The sequence below is a fragment of the Callorhinus ursinus genome, unplaced genomic scaffold (assembly GCF_003265705.2).
Source record: "Callorhinus ursinus isolate GAN/ISIS: 27379988/994484 unplaced genomic scaffold, GSC_fseal_2.0 scaffold6, whole genome shotgun sequence".
Lineage (NCBI taxonomy): Eukaryota > Metazoa > Chordata > Mammalia > Carnivora > Otariidae > Callorhinus > Callorhinus ursinus.
In genome coordinates, this window is record NW_027397068.1 from 27,683,097 (window position 1) to 27,698,788 (window position 15,692).

The 15,692-nt window shown below is 37.6% G+C and overlaps 1 protein-coding gene across 3 annotated transcripts in view; it reads right to left on the minus strand.

Annotated features, from left to right (window-relative positions):
* Nucleotides 1–3,830: 3,830 nt before the first annotated feature.
* SEC63 (SEC63 homolog, protein translocation regulator) overlaps nucleotides 3,831–15,692 on the minus strand; it is a 70,544-nt gene continuing 58,682 nt past the window's right edge. For all 3 annotated transcript variants that reach the window (XM_073893737.1, XM_073893736.1, XM_025863470.2), the window contains 3 exons: nucleotides 15,308–15,406; nucleotides 6,159–6,263; nucleotides 3,831–4,907 (listed from right to left, as the gene is read on the minus strand). In XM_073893737.1, the coding sequence (XP_073749838.1) occupies nucleotides 4,764–4,907; nucleotides 6,159–6,263; nucleotides 15,308–15,406 (348 nt within the window). In that variant the 3' untranslated portion in view covers nucleotides 3,831–4,763. The remainder of the gene's footprint in view (nucleotides 4,908–6,158; nucleotides 6,264–15,307; nucleotides 15,407–15,692) is intronic.

Consider the following 15,692-nt stretch of genomic DNA (forward strand, 5'->3'; position numbering starts at 1 on the left):
AGAAATTCCTCAGCTGTGACTCAAGTATTTTTCTTGTGCAACATCTGCTCTGCGGAGCCCCCATGGAACTTGGGAGAACCAGAGGAGCAGATGGGGAACATGAAGCTCACGCAGCCTGCAGTGCTTCTGACCCGGGATTCTCCTGTCTTTGCTAACATCCATGACACCGTGGCGGGTTAACTTGTTAGCCTGCAGTGTCTCAGACCCTTCATACATAGTTCTTGATACCAACCAACCCCAAAATTTAAATTTTATAGAATAAAAGGATCTTTTAGTCCTACCTAATCTCCCACCTCTCTCACGCAAACGATCTAATACAATTCCAGCACAATGAATAAATATGGATTTTCTGGAATTTGTTGCAAAGGGACCTAGTATTTCCAGCTAGAAAACCGAGAAGTAAATATAATGTATTAAAGGATACATGTTAAGAAAGACAAAGGTTAGATAAGGCTAAAAAAGGAGTAAAGGGAAAGAAGGTAATCCTAAAAGGTGGAAACAGAAATAAATTACAAAGCATGTCTTTAATTTTGGTTTAGTCCCACAAGCTCAACCATTCTTTGCTAATGAAAATTATAGCCCTATCGCCCTCTACCGGAACCAGGCTGGAAACTACAGGCAAATAGTTTGAAGTTGCTCTTTATGGAAACTGCTCCCATCTCTGTTATCTATTGCTACCATTTTCCAGATTTTAAAGGGTAAACCTCAGGTGTTCAGAAAGATAAAAGAACACAGCTCCCTTTGCATATGCAGCCTGACAGGTTAATGCTGAACTACCTAGTGCTGAAAAGAGAGTGGACAATCCTTCCCATACTCACCTTTAATTTGTGGCAGCCAGATTACAGGGACCTCTTAACAGCTGTAGCCTTTGCTGGACATCCCAGCAGTTAGCCCGTCTTTGGCCTCTACCTGCCCCACTTCCACTCCACGGACGACATCTGCTTAGAACTCTACCCTCATCTATTAACCCCATCACGAAACCTACTCAGTTCTCATCTTAGAAAAGTGTCACTTTGCTCCTGGGGACTACAGTAGGGCTAGACAGAGTGAATGCCAACTCCCAGTAGAGTAACATCACACTGTGAATTCAAATATTGAGTGCTAAAGGTCCAAATCATTTTAGTTTAAATGCCACCCTATCTATACCTAAAAGCAACGTATCCAAATGTTTCGATCATGCACTGAAATCAGAAAAAAATAATGAACCAATAAATGTATTTATTTACGAATTATATGTGTACAATTGTACAATATATTATGTACATTATAAAACACACAAAAATAGAAATTTAAAAGGATGAGAGTAAATACAAATAACCATTTTAACATTTTCCCAATGGACTGATTTATCTGCATACCCCAGGGATATAACACACCCCCACCTGAAACCACAGTCCTAAAGCATGCCAGTGATCGCTGTATTTGGATTCTTAGCTCAGGTTACAGAAAAATGTACAAGATCACAGCTTTTCAAAGTTTTGCAAAATAGCCCTAGTATCTAGTTTAAATGTGTGAAGATGTTTGATGCTAACTTAAGACATATTTGGACTAATCACAACACAGCTAGTGATATGTTACTTTATGGTTCACTGATGGCTGTTTCATTTTAAGGCAAACTAGGGGATTTCATGGAGTTGAGTAAGAATATTTGGGGAGAAAAATGCTTTAAAGAAATACTTAAAAATAAAGGATGAGGAATCGCTTATTAAAAAAATAAAGAGCCAATGCCTAGCATCTAAAAAACAAAATTCCTCTGCCTACAGTGGAAAAGACTTAAAAAAAAAAAAAAAGCATTCCAAACAATGGCCATTAGCTAATGCAAATGGATTAGAATGGATTGCCACACATCTTCCTGTCATAATACCAGTGAGTCCTTGGAACATGAATTATTTTATTTCTATAACTCCGGTATCCAATCATAGACCCAGGCACAAAGAAACTCAAGTGAATATATGATGAATGATGAGCAACCACTCAAAAAATATGTAGAGTGCTGAATCACATTTGAAATAATTGTTGCTAAAGAACACTCCTGCATCTGGTTTTGATTTGTTGAAGCAAATAACTAGATAAACGTCACGGTCAATGACGCACTCAGCGAGCTTCATTACATTCCTCAACATCCTCCCCACTCCTTCCCCATCAGTCCTTTGGCATCCCCCTACCCTTATTGCTTGCACCCGAGGTCTGAGCTTCCCGCCATGCAGTGGAGCACGGTGGACAGTCTCATCCTCCACCCCTCAGTGCAAGCTGGGAGAACTAGAAGAGTATTGTTCTCTACAGAGAACCTTGTTCAAAGTGCTTAGTTTTAAAAAATATTCATGAAAACTTAAAAATTTTTAGAAAGGACACAAACACCTGACTTTTGAGACTGAGATACACACATGACAAACAACTGCTAGACTTTCAATTGTGGTCTTCTCATGGAAGAGTTACCTTTTAATAGGTACTTCACCAATTTAAAGAGATTAAAATATTACACAATTTAAGTAACTTAATTTCATAACCAGTTTCACTTTGTGTACACACACTGAATGTTTTCATCTATATGTTCATTTATTCTGTTGACAAAATGTCAGTTTCCTCATGAAAACAAAACTGAAACTACACTAAGAGTTTCCATTAGATTAAATGCAAACCAGGGTTTGTTATCAAATCTTGATCGAGAGAAGGGATATGGAGTTTTGAGATTTGCTGGAGAGACGGGAACTATAAACTGAAGGCTCAGTTCTTTCGCTCTTGCAATATGGAAAGTTTTTTTTTTACCTAAAGTACTAATTTAGAGGGTAATGCACTTGTGTGGTTGGGAAGTATGTATGTATCACACAAAGGGTAAAGGAAAACAGACTGGTGGGATTTTCTAAGGTCAAGGTGATCCTGTTTTTTTTAAGCACTGCGGTGAGTTACTGGGTTGTGAAATTATCCTCTCTGGAGTCTCAAACACAGAAAGCCAGTTGTTTGAAAGAATAAAACCTCAGACAAAATAGCCACTAGAATAGAAATACTTTTCTTGAATATTATCCTTCAAGAAAACCAGGAGATGTGCACATTACACAGTTTGGTTTGGTCACAGGTTTCCTCAAACCCCCTTTTGCTTGTTGCTACCGGCTGGCCTCACTCCCGTCTATCGCACTTAGCTGACCGGCTGCTGTCTCACCTGACACTGGAGCTCCCCAGGAAAACCTGACTCAAAAATTAAACCCACCCTCTACTTGTAAAATGAAACAAATCCGCAGGGGGGCTACTGCCTGCCAAGGAAGAGTCTCACTAACACCTTTTAAACAAACTGACAAACAGGTGATGGAGATTCCAATGAAGAAACTGTTTTGAGTATGTTGTAGAAATTATATCCTAAATTTAGAACCAGAAAACCATTCATGTTTTTGGTAATTTTCAAATTTTATTTCCAACTACTGCAGTAACAAAATACCAATTCTGCATGGAATGTGGCAACCTTTTAAATCAATAAGGTCACAAATTAGTATTCCAACAGTACTTTGGCCTATGGAGATTTTGATAGGCAAGGATTATTACAATCAGTCTTATAATATTACAGACATATGCCTCTCCTCAGTATCTAGTAATAAAAATATTCATTTTACCTGAATGATTCATCATGTATACATTTCTACTCTTTATAAGCACTATCCTTCTGGGTTGCAATGTGTGAGGGGATAATTCCTCCCACACATGGATTTTTCTATACCATACAGAAATAGCGATCACTTCTGCAGTAATGTACATTATTAAATTTTTAGTTGAAAGAGTGAATTATCCTATTATATCCTTTCTCTGGAAGTAAAAAGACACACACCATTACAAACATAAAATGAGTCAAACTTCTATTTTATTGACAGGAGTCCAAAATGAATACAAAAAAAATGCCTCCTTTGCAAGTTATGTGGTTTTTTTTTTCCTTAAAAGGCTTCTGAGTCAGGTGGATTAAAAGCTAAGAATGTATTTCAGCTTTTATAGTGAACCTTTTTAAAAAGGTTTAATAACATGAGTCACCAACATCAGAGAACATATGGTCCCACAATCATTTTTAGACCCATAGCTTATAAAAAGAATTAGATCCTGCACTGATCTGCTAAAATAGAGGCTTAAAAATGTTTTAAGCCATTAAACGCCATTTTTTATAATCTGTCTGATAACTCTGGGCAATTAAGAAAAGGAAAATCCCCAAATGTAGCCCTCTATATTATGTGGAATGTGACAGAATGCCAACTTATGACCAAGACAGGTAAAAATAAAAAGTTTAAAGCTATGAATGGAGCTGTTATAAATAGTCTTGTGTCACTGCAAAATGTCAATAAATGAATGACAGAGCTTATTAAAAGATTAAAACTTGAGCAGATGTTCCTAAAAACATGTGTGGTGTTTACCATACTTTCATGTTTGCTGAAAACTAAAGCTAAACAAAGAAAAACTGCTCACTTATAAATTGGTTTTCATGTACCTTTACTTTTACTGGGACCATAAATTGATAATACATAGCCCACATTTCTGGACAGTTATAACAAAGGGTTTATTATCATTTGCCGATGAAATAAATGCACCATCCCATACTTGAAAGGCTTTAACAAGCCTTAAGCACTTTTCAGACTGTACCAAGGCATCACCACTGCCTAGTTATATTATGCACCCATTTCTAGTAAAGAACTAACACCTCCCTCAACATCAGTTCTGCACTGTTTCTGGTTTATTATACACTTCCAAAACAGCAAAAAGCTGCAAATACTGTGGTCCATTCATAGTACTGCTTAGTCATCATCTTCCTCCTCTTCTTCCTCCTCCTCAAAGCTATCTTCAAAGCCCTCGCTGTCTTCCTGGTCTTCATCCCCTTCTATTGCTGTATCCCACTGCGGGTGATTTTCTGGTACAGGTTTAGCCTCATGAACTTCCAACTATAAAGAAGAATTAAATGCAGACATCAGAAATTTGGGGAGGAAAAAGGGAAGAAATATCTGATAAAGAAAAAATTTTCTGTGACCACAGCAATTATAAAGAAATAGACTCTACAGGTGTTAACTCTAAATTTAACATATTTATTTACAATAGACATTCATCCCAGAAATAAAAAGGTAATCTACTAATATGCGAATGCAGTTAAATTTCAAATACGGTTTGACATTTTAATTCTATAGAAGCTATACTATTCTGTACAATGAAAGATTAATAATTGTGATTCTTGAGCAAGAACACTGAGTTATGTCTTAGTAAGTCTTATGTCTTAATAAGTCTGCTGAGAGAAGAAAAACTCAAGTGTGACTTTCAAAAAAGTATTTTGCAGCCTCCATACTCATGAAGTAAAATTCTATAGACAATGGAAAGAAATATGGTACCCTCGTGGGAAAAAAACAGGCCTGCCTTTCCCAGCTCCCTTTACTCTGGGACTCCAGTACACCATGTAACAACACTTCAACACAACGTTTACATAACAGAAGGCCTTTTATAAAAACCTCAAGTGAAACTGGTAAACACTGATAGGAACGTGCTTCAAATGATACTTATACAAAGTGTATAAGATGATAAAAAACAAATTAATCTCAGAAATTAATAAACACTCCAAAAGAATCTGTGGGAAAATACATGTACTTTTCTAAAAAACAAAAACAAAAAAACCCCAGAACCCAGTTGGTGAGGCCCTATAAAGTCATAGCATTTTATAGCACATTAAGAGTATCACTTAAGGGTGCCTGGGTGGCTCAGTTGGTTAAGCAACTGCCTTCGGCTCAGGTCGTGATCCTAGAGTCCCGGGATCGAGTCCTGCATCGGGCTCCCTGCTCAGCGGGGAGTCTGCTTCTCCCTCTCTCCCCTCTTGTGTGCTCTCTCTCTCTCTCTTTCATTCTCTCTCTCAAATAAATAAAATCTTTAAATTAATTAATTAAATTTAAAAAAAGAGTATAATTTAAGTAATTTATATTTAACATTCTAAATCATTCTAATAATTTATATTCGAGGTTCTAAAGCATTATGCTCCTTTAACTCATTTATTATTAAAAGGGCAAGCCACTGAGTGTATCATATATAAAGTATGAGAAAACATCTTTTTCCCTCTATTACTCTACATTTCAGAACTAGAAATGCTTTCCTAGTATATTAAGCACTTATTGAAACAGGCAACCATATTTATTAAAAAGAGTCACTATTCTTACCTTCAAGGGTTTGATCTGATCCAAACCCATATAGGAGTCTGATCTCAGAAACACCGTATACTGATAATTTCCAGGCTTTCCTGGTGCAGGAAACTTCAGTTCTACCTAGAAGAAAAAAAAACAGCACTTAAAATCCGTATTTTGAGAAATGGAAGAAACAACATCATCTAGGTTTTTTATTATATTCTTTAATAATAAACTAGTAAATGTGTTTCCCTGAGTTCTATGAGCCATTCTAGCAAATTATTGGACTCAAGGAGGGTATCATGGGAACCCTACTTCATAGCCATCTGGTCAGAAGTACAGGTGACAACTTGAGACTTGTAAATCTGAAGCACATGGGGGGCGGGGAAGTCTTACGGAACCGAGCCCTTACCCTGTGGGATCTGATGCTGACTCCAGATAAACAGTGCCAGCACTGAGTGAAGTTGCAGGACACTCCGCTGATGACAGAGAACTGCTTGGTGTGGGTACAAACCCACACACCCAGTGTCAACAGTGTTGTGAGTGTGACAGTAGTGTGAGGAAATGAGAAACACAGGAGAAGTGAGTTTTCCTTTACAAATGCCCAATGCTGAAAATACCGTATGATTTCACTCATATGTGGAATCTAAAAAACAAATGAATAAACAAACAAAAAACAGAATCTGACCTATAAATACAGAGAAGAAACTGATGGTTGACAGAGAGAATGTTGGGGGGGAGGTGAGGGGATGAGCAAAATGGGTGAAGGGGAATGGAAAACACAGGCTTCCAGTTATGGAATTAGCCAGTCACGTAAACGAGTACAGTCAACAACACTGTAAGGGCTGTGTGTGCTGACAGGCAGTAGCTATAGCTTATACTCACTGCGGACACAGTGTAACACAGACAAGCTGAATCTGAAATTCATGTAACAGTGTATGTCAATTATACTCAAAAAACATGTCAACCATACTCAAGTAAAAAAAATTTTTAAAAACATGCCCAGTGCCTTAAAAGGTCAAGAAGATACTTATTTCCTATTAAATCACAAACTCCATATATACAAAGAGTTACAAACTCTTAAAACTTTCAATTCCAGGGAAAGGAAGATGGCAGGGGAATAGGAGGACCCTAGGCTCACATCATCCCATGAATACCACTAGATAACTACCAAATCATCCTAAATGCCCCAGCAATTGAACTGAAGACTGCCAGAACAAACAGCACAGCGAAGGGCTGTGAGAAGAGAGAGAAGAGGCCATGTCGAAGAAGGTAGCAAGCGTGGACACACAGTTTGGAAGAGAAATGGATCATGGCCACTGTGGTAGGGAGGGAGCTGCAGTTGCAGAGAAGAGCAAGAGACAAACCAGCACATAGGGGAGTGCATGGGGAAAAGGAATTCCCATAGCAATTGGCTTGGAAAGCAAGAGGACCCAAATTTCCTGAGTTTTTGCAACCAGCAGGGCTTAAAGCCTGGAGTTTTAAAGGTCAGCATGCTTGGCTCCGGGAGAGCTCAGATGATACTGGGGCTGCTCTCACAGAAAAGGCAGGGCAAAACAGTCCATGGACATAGAGCGTGGAAACAGTGACCTGAAAAGCGCATGGGGCTCACAGTGGGGAAGGTATTCACTCATCTCAGAGGGCATCACAGAGAGACCCCTGGCCGGGGCCATTACCCCCACCCCCACCTCTCAGCATAAGACAGGGCCACCTGCAGGAAGCAGCGGAAGTGCCAATTCTCACTACCTAACTTGCTTACACCAAGCCCCCCGAACACCTGCACTCCAGTGGAACCACCCCTCCCAGTTACACTTGCCTCAGTCCCAGCACAGTGGGCCCCAAGTTTGGCAGGGCCTCAGTTCCCACGGTGGTGGCAACAAGACTTGTTTCACAAGCAGACCAGAACACACCTAGTTAAAACTTGCCACATTCAGGCCACAGACCAAACACCACCCACCAACAGGCAAAGGGGCCCTCTGCAGACAACTGGCCTGAAAGATAAAGCAGGCAGAACACAAAAGCAAAGCCCACGCATTGGAGATACTCTCTGAAGCACCAGGCCTTAGGGAACAAGGGACACTACACTGCAGAGCACCACAGGACCTCCCCTAAATAAAGCTATTACTCTCAAGAACAGGAGACATAGCCGACTTTCCTACACAGAGATATAGGCACAGAGACTTAGACAAAATGAAAAGACAGAGGACTCTCTCCCAAATGAAAGAACAGGACAAGGCCACAGCAGGAGATCTAAGCAAAACAGATATAAGTAACATGCCTGATAGAGAACCTAAAGCAATGATCATAAGGATACTCACTGGGCTTGAGTAAAGAGTGGAAGACATCAGTGAGACCATTAACACAGACCACACTCAATAGCAGAGATAAGGAGCTCAATAAACAAAACGAGACACACTTGATGGAATGAATGGCAGGGTGGAAGAAGCAGAGGAATGAATTAATGACCCAGAAGATGAAAGAAAACAATACAACAGATCACTGAAACCAAGAGTTGGTTCTTTAAAAAAAAAAAAAAAAAATCAATAAAACTGATAAACCTCTACCCAGTTATCAAGAACCAAATAAATAAAATCACAAATGAAGGAGGAGAAATAACCATCACCACAACAGAAATACAAATAATTATAAAAGATTATTATGAAAAACTATGTGCCAATAAACTGGACAGCCTACAAGAAATGGATAAATTCCTAGAAACATATAACCTACCAACACTAAAACAGGAAGAAATAGAAAACTTGAACAGAATGATAACCAGCAAAGAAATTGAATCAGTAATCAAAAAACTCCCAAAAAACAAAAGTCCAGGACCAGATGGCTTCATAGGAGAATTCTACCAAACATTTAAAGAAGAATTAATACCTATTCTCAAACTATTTCAAAAAATAGAAAAGGAAGGAAAACTTCCAAATTCATTCTATGAGGACAGCATTACCTTCATACCAAAACCAAATAAAAATAACACACAAAAGAGAGAACTACAGGCCAATATCTCTGATGAAAATAGATGCAAAAATCCTCAACACTAGCAAAATGAATCCAACAATATATTAAAAAAATCATTCACCATGATGAAGTGGGATTTATTCTTGGGTTGCAAGGTTGGTTCAATATTCACAAATCAATGTGATACATCACATCAATAAGAGAAAGGATAAAAACCATATGATTATTCCAATAGACACAGAAAAAGCATCTGACAAAGTACAAGATCCATTCATGATAAAAACCCTCAACAAGGGGCACCTGAGTGGCTCAGTCAGTTAAACATCCGACTCTTGATCTCAGCTCAGGGTCATGAGTTCTTGCCCTGCACTGGGCTCCATGCTGGGTGTGGAGACTACTTAAAAGGAAACAACAACAACAACAACAACAACAACAACAAAAAAAAAACACCTCAATAAAGTAGGTGTAGAGGGAACATACCTCAACATAATAAAGGCCACCCATATATGCAAAACCCCAGTGCTAGCATCGTCCTCAATGGGGTAAAACTGAGAACCTTTCCCCTAAGGTAAAGAACAAGACAAGGATGTCCACTCTCATCACTTTTATTCAACATAGTACTGGAAGTCCTAGCTACAGCAATCAGACAACAGAAACAAATAAAAGGCATCCAAATCGGTAAGAAAGAAAGAAATCTTTCAGTATGTGCAGATGACATAATACTATACATAGAAAACCCAAAAGACTCCACCAAAAAACTGCCAGAACTGATAAAGTCGCAGGCTACAAAATCAATGTACAGAAATCTGTTGCATTTCTATACACCAATAATGAAGCAGCAGAAAGAGAAATTAAGCAATCAATCCCATTTACAAAAAATGGGATTGTACCCAAAACAATAAGATACCTAGGAGTAAATCTAACTAAAGAGGTCTATTCCTATACTCTGAAAACTATAAAACACTGATGAAAGAAAATGAAGACACAAAAGAAATGGAAAGACATTCCAGGCTCGTGGATTGGAAGAACAAATATTGTTAAAATGTCTACACTACCCAAAGCAATCTACACATTCAATGCAATCCCTACCAAAATATCAACAGCACTTTTCCAGAACCAGAACAAATAATCCTAAAATTTGTATGGAACCACAAAAGACCCTGAATAGCCAAAGTAATACTGAAAAGGAAAAGCAAAGCTGGAGGCATCACAATTCCAGAGTTCAAGTTATATTACAAAGCGGAAGTGATCGAAACAGTATGGTACCGGCACAAAATCAGACACGTAGATCAATGGAACAGAATAGAAAATCCGGAAATTAAACCCACAATTATATGGTCAATTAATCTTCGACGAAGCAGGAAAGAATATCTGGTGGGAAAAGACAGTCTCTTCAAAAAATGCTTTTGGGAAAACTGGACAGCAACATGTCCAAAAGAACCTAGACCACTTTCTTACACCGTATATAAAAACACATTCAAATGGATTAAAGACCTAAATGTGAGACTTGAAACCACAAGAGTCCTAGAAGAGAAGATAGGCAGTATCTTCTTTGACATGGGCCATAGCAACTCTTTTCTAGATATGTCTCCTGAGGCAAGGGAAACAAAAGCAAAAATAAACTATTGGGACGTCATCACAATAAAAAAAGTTTCTGCAAAGTAAACAATCAACAAAATCTATGGAATGGGAGAAGATATTTGCAAATGATATATCTGATAAAGGGTTAGTATCCAATGGGGCACCTGGGTGGTTCAACTGGTTAAGTGTCCGACTCTTGATTTTCGCTCAGGTCATGATCTCAGGGTCATGGGACTGAGCTCTGTGTCAGGCTCCTCACTCAGCCAGGAGTCTGCTTCACTCCCTCTCCCTCTGCCCCTTCTGCTCTCTCAAATAAATAAATCTTCAAAAAAAAAAAAAGGGGTTAGTATCCAAATATATAAAAAACTTATAAAACTCAAGACCCAAAAAACAAGTAATCCAATTAAAAATGGGCAGAAGACATGAACAGACATTTCTTCAAAAAAGATACAGATGGCCAACAGACACCTGAAAAGATGCTCAACATGACTTATCAGGGACACACAGGTCAAAACTACAATTAGATATCACCTCACACTTGTCAGAATGGCTAAAATCAAAAGCATAAGAAACAACTGGTGTTGGCAAGGATGTGAAGAAAACAGAACCCTCTTGCACTGTTGGTGGGAAATGCAAACTGGTGCAGCCACTGTGAAAAACAGAACTGAGGTTCCTCAAAAAGTTAAAAACAGAAGTACCCTGTGATCCAGCAATCACATTACTGGGTATTTACCCAAAAAGCGGTCATGGTCTCAGGGTCGTGGGATCAAGCCCCATGTTGGGCTCTGTGCTCAGCAGGGAGTCTGCTTGAGATTCTCTCTCCCTCTCCCATGCCCCTTCCCCTGCTCTCTCTCTCTCTGTAAAATAAGTAAATCTTTTTTTTTTTTAAGATTTTTTACTTATTTATTTGACAGAGAGAGACACAGAGAGAGAGGGAACACAAGCAGAGGGGGTGGGAGAGGGAGAAGCAGGCTTCCCGCAGAGCAGGGAGCCCGATGTGGGGCTCGATCCCAGGATCCTGGGATCATGACCTGAGCCAAAGACAGCCGCTTAACAACTGAGCCACCCAGGCGCCCCAAAATAAATAAATCTTAAAAAAAAAAATAACTCAAGGAGATACATGCACCCCTATGTTTATAGCAGCATTATTTACAATAGCCAAATAATGGAAGCAGATCAAATATCCATCAACTGATGAATGTATAAAGGTGTGAAATATACATACAATGGACTATTAACTCAGCCATAAAAAAGAATGAAATCTTGCCATTTGCAATGACATGGATGGAGCTAGAGAGTATAATGCTAAGTGAAATAAGTCAGTCAGAGAGAGACAAACACCCTAAGATTTCACTCACATGTGAAATTTAAGGAACAAAACAAATGAGAAAAGGGGGTAAAAAAGAGAGAGAGAGAGAGAAAGACAAACCAAGAAACAGACTCTCAACCGTAGAGAACCAATGGTTACCAGAGAGGAGGTGGGCAGGGAATAGTGATAAAGGTGATGGGGACTAAGAAGTGCATGTGGATTAGCATCAGGTGATTAAAATAAAAACTTAAAAGAAAAAGTTTCATTTCCACTTACACAAAGGAAGAATAAGTTATTAAGATAGCATTTGGATGTTCTGGTGATCTGCCTCCAATCTCCAAAATCCAGATTTTGTAGGCAAGATTATACATTAAAACAAACAAACTAGGAAAAACAAACTAGAAAATTCATGGGACTATCATTTTTTAAAATTAATCTCACAGTTTGACCTAAGTATACCATAAGACACAGAAATCATAAAAGAAAAAATTACTAAATCACACTACCAAAAAAAACCCAAATAAATAATGTTTGTATTTTTACTTGGTAAAAACAACTGCAATAGTAAAACAAACTGGGGAGAAATATTTGCAACAAATATCACTAAGGGATATAATATTTAAAACAACAATAATTCCCCAAACCAATTAAAAGACCAATAACCCAACAAAAATGAACAATGGTCACAATCAGACATAAAAATAAGTACAATTCAAATACACTGAAAGATGTTCAGTTTCACTCTTAAGAGAGATACAAAATTTAAAACTATACGGAGTAAAACCAGCATAGTAAAAAGTGAGTAAGGCAAAAATCATCAATGTGTATTAAAATGAGTGGGTAAAAGACTAGTAGAGAACCAAGATATTAACACAGTGTCCAAGTATTACCTGAAAGATTAGAGGAAAAAAATACCTTTTATAGTAGAGAAAAGCCTTAATTAAATGTTCAACCATGGCATCACCAATGTGGGGCAAACTGATATAATGTGCCTCATTAGAAGGTTGTATCACTTATGTAGTATTTTTGCCAAAAATATTTAAGATGAATATAATCATGAGTAACCAATGAGACAAATTAAAACTGAGGGATATTCTACAAAATATTTTGCCTGGACTCTTCAAAAATGTTGATGGCGTGAAAAATTTAAAAGCAAAAACGCCAAGAAGAGTTCTAGAATAAAGAAGAATGACAACCAAATGCAATGCATGATCCTTGAATGGATCCTGAATTTTTTTTTTTTTTTAAAGATTTTATTTATTTATTTGAGAAGGAGAGAATGAGAGACAGAGAGCACAAGAGGGAAGAGGGTCAGAGGGAGAAGCAGACTCCCCGCCGAGCAGGGAGCCCAATGTGGGACTCGATCCCGGGACTCCAGGATCATGACCTGAGCCGAAGGCAGTCGCTTAACCAACTGAGCCACCCAGGCGCCCTGGATCCTGAATTTAAAAACAAAACTACAACAGACATTAGTGAGACATTTAAGGAAATCTAAATATGGACTGCACATTACATAAATACCATATCAATGTTAAATTTCCTGAATATAGTAATTTTATTGTGCTTATGTAGGAGATGGCCCTTGTTCTTACAAGATACATGTTTAAGTATTTAGGGTTACAATGTCATGATATCTACAAGCACACATGCAGAGAAAGACAAACTATCTTAAATATAAGGCAAAATGTTCACTGATCGGTGTAGATAAAGGATCTATGGGAGTTCATGGTAGTGTGCTTGCAACATTTCTATAGGTTTGAAACTTTTTAAAATAAAAGATGAAAGGGGAAAAAATAACACAAAGATGCCATTTTTCACCTTTCTGATTAACAGTGACATTCAAAATGTCTGATATACTGAGAGATAAAGGGCATTCTTAAACATTCATTCTCCCTATAGAGAAATAAATATCTAGCGATACCTACCAAAATTACAAATATACACAGCGTCTGATTCATTAATTTTAACTCTATGAATTTATCCTATAAATGTACATGTGCAAAATGACATATGAGGTTATTCACTGCAGCAAAATAAATAATTTATAAGTCCATTAAATTGTAGAGTGCTAAATAAATAACCATATAAAAGAGTATAATGCAGCTGTAAAAACAAATGAGGAAGGTTTTTCTGCAGTAACTTGGAAATAATTCCAAGTTATATCATTGAGAGAAAAAGGTGTATGCTATTTTATATGTAGTATTGGAGAAAATACCCATGTGTATTTGCTTGTAATTTACATACAGTATCACATGAAGACTACATAAAAATTTTATAACATTGATGGCCTCCAGGAAGGAAAGTGGGTGACTGAGACAGGGATGTTTCAATGAGTGCACTTTTGTATATCTTCTGAAATATTAACTAGGTGAATTTATTATCTGTTCAAAACTAGGTAAAACTTAAATTAAAAAAAAGAAAAGAAATCTGCTCTATCCAAGAAATACCCTTAAGTTAGCACTAACTTTAAGTGTCAAATAAACAACAACAAACTACTTCATACATTTACTACTTGGTTATAAAGGGGGGAAAATACTTTTGGATTAAAAATCAACATCACAGGGGCACCTGTGTGGCTTAGTCGTTAAGCATCTGCCTTCGGCTCAGGTCATGACCCCAGGGTCCTGGGATCGAGCCCCGCATCGGGCTCCCTGCTCTGCAGGAAGCCTGCTTCTCCCTCTCCCGCTCCCCCTGCTTGTGTTCCCTCTCTCGCTGTGTCTGTCAAATAAATAAATAAAATCTTAAAAAAAAAAAAATCATCACAGAACTATCTTGAAATTCTAAAAAACCTTGCTCTTGTCTACCAAATCCAGGCAGAAAGAACTTTTCTAGAAAAGTAGCATGAAACAATGAAAAACAGATAAAATATACTCATCACAATGATATATTAGTGATGACATTAACAATGAATAATGCCACATAATCAAAATTCCATTCTAAAAATCTAATTATCAGTTCTTAAATTTGTTTTTAAGACCAAAGGTATTTATCTTAGCACTAATCCAATGTGTACATTTTTGTAAAATATAATTAAATTCTGGACAGGAAAACAAAAGGCATAAGTTCTTAGACACTAACAGTGAAAACTCCCAAAAATAAGTTGAAAACAAGTTTTTAAGACTGATAGAGTTGCCTACCTTTAACAACACTGTGTAAATTTCCAATCGGCTACTCCCAAAAGACACCAGAGAACAGTTATAAAATGTGCCTTAACAAATAAAATAAGCCAAATATGATAAACTGATTTCTAAGAAAGACTTTATGAAGCAACATGATGGTGAGATGCCATATATTTGTAAATACTGAAATAATGTTGTTGGATAATTACCTCTTCTGTATCTTTTAGTGTACACACATGATACGGCATAGATATTAACGTCTGTTCCTTCCTATCTGCAATATAAAGCCACCACCATTCTTGTTTTTCCTGCAAAGAGAAAAGAGTTTATATTATCAGAAAGAACTAGAGAGATAACTGTTTTGCCTTGTCTCCTTTCAGAGGTATTATTCTGGTTTTATCACTGCAGTATTTCCAGCACAGATACAGTGCCTGGTACAAAATAGATATTTAATATTTACTGAATGAATAAATCATTATTAACCATTTGTAGATCTGCTGTCCAAAAGAATTCTGCATGTAATTTTGGGGTTTCAAATGGCCCCTTAAAAAACCCTAATGATGGGAGGCGCCTGGGTGGCTCAGTTGGTTAAGC